The 5,562-nt window shown below is 31.7% G+C and overlaps 1 protein-coding gene across 1 annotated transcript; it reads right to left on the bottom strand.

Moving 5' to 3' along the window:
• Positions 1-645: 645 nt before the first annotated feature.
• LOC123193423 (zinc finger protein ZAT5-like) lies at positions 646-1,824 on the bottom strand. The gene has a single exon (XM_044606417.1). The coding sequence runs from the start codon at positions 1,648-1,650 to the stop codon at positions 838-840; it is 813 nt and encodes a 270-aa protein (XP_044462352.1). The 5' UTR covers positions 1,651-1,824; the 3' UTR covers positions 646-837.
• Between the last annotated feature and the right edge of the window lie 3,738 nt (positions 1,825-5,562).

Genomic DNA, 5,562 nt, shown 5'->3' with positions numbered 1-5,562 from the left:
AAAATCATCAATCACTTAATAAAACATATCAAATGTATACTCAGAATAGGTACACATAATTTTATTGTTCTAATTCAATTTAAAAGAAGACAAAAATCAAGGAACTAGCTTCATTTTTTCATATCTTATGTAAGCTTTTGTCTTTCAATCAAATTATATATACAAACAATGACAAATCACCATGTGATTGAGTATTAATTTATCTTTAATTTAAAATTATTCAATCACATAATGATATTTCAATATTTGTGCACATAATATTATTCTATAAAATGTAATTATTTAACACATAAATTATCATATCATTTAAGACCTGAGTAGAACTATGTATACAACTTTCTTCGCAAACAATTATATGTTATTATGTGATTGGATAAAGTTAAATTAGAAATAAAATAATACATAATTATATGATAATATATCATTATTTATACATATTATTTGTGTACATAGTCCTTTATGTTAATGATAAGATTTGGATTGAATGATAAGTTGAGCAAGTTGCTTGGGAGAGTACAACGGATGGAGTGTAAAGTTGGATCCTTAAAAAGAGGGGCAGTTAGAGTTAGGTCGTGTTATTTTGTGCCTTTGCTTGCCTGCCATCCCTTTTCACCCCTTCCTTCTCCTATTGGCTTTTGCTTTAGCTTTCTTGCAACCTAACCCACTGTTTCCTCAATCTCTTATTTCCGTTTCCATCAATTTCAAAGAATAAACAATTATCACTTACATTATACAGAATTTAACAATGGTAATTTTTGACATTTTCTTCGTAACACAATTCCATTAAAAAGAAGAAGAAAAAAAAAGATAAAGATAAAGGTTGTTTGTTGCAGTCGTTTAGTAATGGCAATCAACCAACGAAGAAGCTGAGAAGACGATAACTTGCTCTTTTGAAGAGAAGCTGAATTTCGATTCCCGGCAGTCATCTTCCGGCGCCGGAAGATTAAGATCTAAGTGCAACAAATTTCTTTTTCTCTTGGCCTCTGCCAAGTGATGACGGTGATGATGATCACTGCTTGTAGCAATACTCAAAGCTGTTGACGTCGTCGTATTATTGCTTATAAACGCTCGGTGTCGCCTCATATGGCCGCCCAAGGCTTGCCCGGATGAGAACTCAGCGCCACAAATGGAACATTCATGAACTTTATTGACCTTGACGTTATTGCTGACACAGAGAGACGCCCTATTTGATAATTGCAGAGAAAGGGCGGTGCTCATCTGGCTGATATGATCTTCTTCTTCTTTGATTACCAACAAAGTTTTCTTTTCTTCATTAACATTCTTGGGTTTCTTGTGACTGGCTCTATGTCCGCCCAAGGCTTGAAATGAAGAAAAACACCGGTTACACGTCTTGCACTGATAATTCTCAACCAGCTGATGATGATGATGATCATCCGTAAAAACTTTCCTTTCAAAGCTTCGACCTTGAGCTAAAAGGATCAAACAATTCGCCATGTCCTCTTCTTCTTCAGTACTGGTTGTGGCGAAATCAAAAGATGCAGTAGGACAAGAATTGTCACTAAATCTTTCACTTTCAACGGCACTAGAAGAAGTAGAAACCATAGGCAACGTAAGTGGAGAGTTCGGCCGAGGACGCTTAGTCCTTTTTCCTTTGATAACAAGAGCCATAGTTTCCTCCTGAACTTCCATCACGAGCAATGGAGGAATTTGAATGTATATACGAATGTGAATATATATAAAAAGGCAATTGGGTGGTTAAGAGAAAGGGAAGAGAGTCAAAGGAAAATAAGAAGAGCAGTAATGGTGGAATTTAGTATGCCAGTCTTGCGTTTCCAAGGATGGAAGTTATAGAAAGGTATATATAGGAAAAAATCAACAGGTGTTTGAAGTAAGAAAGAGAGAGAAGAAGAAGAAGAAGAAGAAGAAGAAGAAGATGCAATGTAAGTATGAGGAGGCGAGGAAACGAGTGAGATTCGGTTGGCTTTCAAGCAAACCCATTACTTTTTGCCAACGATTCCTTTTTGGAGGATTGGTTTGCAAGCCTGGAACCACATAATTTGCCTTTTTTTTCTCCTTCTCTTTCATCAATTTTCAGTTTTTTATTTTAATTAATTTTTATTTGCCTCTTACACTAGCACTGTTTGGTTGGTTGGATAACTATATAACCCTTTAAATTATAAAATCAATTAAGTTTTTTATTTTTATTTTTTACTGAATTGTTACATTATGTTAGATTCAATCATACAAAACAGAACAAACCTCAAATCCAGTGATCGACTCTATAATCATTAAATTAAGTAAATTAAAAGTTTGATTTTGATATATTCTAAAAAGAGATTTAAAATTATACTCTTTTATATGTTAAATCTTTTTTTTTTGGCAAATCAAACTACTCATCAAGGGTAAATAAATTAAGATTGTGGGAGAAGTACACTTAGATGTGCAGTTGACCCACCCTTTTCACACATTTTTACTTAGATTAATTAGCCAAATTCCCAACAATCACGCCGCCTTAATGATCCAATTTAATACATGCTTTACCCAATCATTAAGAGTTGGCAAAGTTAAACCTAAAAGAACCCATCTCTCTAATCAAACTTAACTCACTGCTACATAATTTTTTACTACTTATGTGGTGATAAAGAGAGAAGTATCCTTCACTAAAAATATAATTAGTCAGACCCTAAACAAATTATTAAGTCAAATATAATTAGCTTAATGTGGAGTGGGCTTAAAACCAAGCATGCATCAAATTTGGAGACCAAAACATATAGAAAATGTAGCAATGTGAAGTGGCATGCTCCATTGTCTAATGAAATAATTAAATGTGAAGCATATTTTTATAGTCTTGACACGATACGCGTGTAACATGATTGATTAATTATCATGAGTTTTGGAAATTAGAATAGATATACAGCAGATTATTATGGAGGTTTGGAAGATGATGGACAGGAAGTCAGTGAGTTGATGCTTAATTATCCTTCTGTCCTCACGGCGTGAAATAATTAATTAAGAAAAAAACTAAAATTTTAATTAAACAGCTCATCAGTTGTTAACTTTGTTGAATTCTTTATAAATTACCCTTTTTTTCTCCATACTATCTAATATAGGAGAAAGCCCTTCTATATAATTTTTTGTACGCATAGGAGACAACCCTTCAATGTAATATAGGAGACAATGCTAGGCAATAAAATTATGTGTATGCATTTTTTATATATAATTTAAATATACAGATGATATATAATTATGTGATTAAATGATTTTGAATTAAAGATTAAGTAACATTCGATTACATAATAATACATCATCTATGTATTTAAATTATATATTTAAAATGTATATATATAACATTGTTATTCGAGAGAGAAGAGATACCTTGCCTCCTATGTAGTAGCAATGTCAAAAATGCAAGAATTAAATAATGTTAAAATATATAGAAATTAACTTAAATATTACTGAAAGTTGAAGTATATGTTCCAAGAAACTGATTAAGCAGCAAGCAAACGTTAATAATAAAAATATAAAACGAAGGGCGGTGACCTTAGAAAGAGGATTTCTAATGGAACTGATTGAAGGGAGAGTTTGTGGGTGTGAAGTGAGCATAGAGAAAGAGAAGGAGAAGAGTGTGTGTTGTGAAAATGAGAAGATTCTTGGCGTAAAGAATCATTGAAAAGGAGGATTATGAAGGGCACGTAATGGCAGAAGCCACCACAACATTGCACAATGAATAGTTAGTGACTCAAAGGAAAGCATCTTAAAAAAAATCTCGTTTACATTTTCAGTCATATTTCTGGATTTGGTTGGTGGGTTGAATTTGGTTTGAAATATTAATTTATGATTTATTTGGTTATTCTTTACTTACCATGTTATTGTCGTTTCCTTTAACTCCTCTACTACTACTTCTCCACTACCCTTTACTGCCATTATTCTATTTAACTTACTACTATCGATTATTAATTTAAGGTTTTGGTTTGACAAAATGGAAAGCAAGTCACTAACAAAAACAATTTTTTATATTACCATTACTATTTTGAGCTTAGGTATTCTATTTTCACATGTTTGAACTAAAAAAGATGGGGCTTCAATTATTATTGTGAAAGAAGAAAAGGTAGTTTCACGTTAAAATTGAAGAAATGCATAACTAATTAAAACTTAAAATAGATTTTAAGGGTTAACAAAATCAGTGAAATATTAAAATTTTTAAGAAGAAATCTGAGTTTAAACTTCTGTTATGTTTATAAAAGTCTGATTCACTCAGTATAATAATTATGAGTCTAGTCATTACACCCAGGGTTTATCTGTCTAACCAAACTAGACAAGATTTCTTGGTTGCCAAAGAAAAAACTCAAAATGGTTAAATACTAAGCTTTTAACTTAATCAATTGAACCTTTTATATTGTACTCACCTTGCTAAGAAACAAATGGTCACCATTTGATTATAGGTTTTTCTTGAAATAATTTAGTACTTAATGGGAGTTATTTCTAAATGTAATTGGCAAATATGTAGCTAGAGAAGAGTTTAGCAGTTGTAGTGGTGCATGACAAATTATCATGTAGCTTATTTTATTATAATTATATTTCATAGTAACAACAAACAGGTTTTGTGTGGAAAGTATCAATATTCCCTTCATTTGACACCGAGGTTTTTTGACTAATATATTTATAAAAAAATCCCAGTTAAGAGAAAATAATACCTCCTCATCCTCTCCTAGGTATTAAGCTCGCAAGGTTCAGAGCGTATTCGCCGTCTCGTGAAGCACGAGACAAACTTTCTTTTTTTCTTTCTTATTTCATTGTAAACCTTGAACCACAAACCAACCTAACGTAATATTAGTATGTAAGGTAGTTACAACATGTAGTTCTTTCACGTGTAACATATTTAGTGTTGATGTTAATGTTTTTACCGTGATTATCAATCTATACTATAATAAGATGAATGTATCACATGAAAGGCTTTATATAAACTTTACATCAGAAGTTTATATTTTGTAATGTAGGCTCTAAATCTTATATTTTGGGATCCTAACATACCATTACATTCTGTAGCCTTAACGCCCATATGGGGTTGATATCACTTTTTTTGTTGCACAATTGTAGTTAAGAGACAATCCTAACATATCACTACACGTTGCAGCCTCAATGCTCATATGGATTGGCTGTGTATTAGCTCTTTATTTGGCTTAAGTAAACATTGCAATGTCGATATTATCACCCGCGTCATACAATTGCAACAAGGATAGAATGGTGGCTTTGATATCATATGATATGAACCTTAGAAGAATTACAACTTAAAAACTAATTATTGAGATTAAAGAGCTCAAAATCATGTAAGTTCCACATCATAAACACACTTTTTGATATGAGATTCAAGTTTTATATCTTATACTTTGAGATCCTAACACTTTAATTGTGGAATCAACAAAGACAAAAAAGTATGGTATGTGAGCCCAATAGTTTTGCACTCACTTGGGGAAAAAAAAAAACATTGAGGTATTATTCGGTTAGAAGTGTTAAAACATTACTTTAGTAATCGATCTTTTATTATTTACGTTACCTTATTTGATTTGTAAATAATAAAAGATTCTGATAATTTTCTATTAT

Source organism: Mangifera indica, chromosome 1 (genome assembly GCF_011075055.1).
Source record: "Mangifera indica cultivar Alphonso chromosome 1, CATAS_Mindica_2.1, whole genome shotgun sequence".
NCBI classification, from domain to species: Eukaryota; Viridiplantae; Streptophyta; class Magnoliopsida; order Sapindales; family Anacardiaceae; genus Mangifera; species Mangifera indica.
Note: the sequence above shows the minus strand (reverse complement) of the source record. Positions and strands in the feature narration are given on the sequence as shown.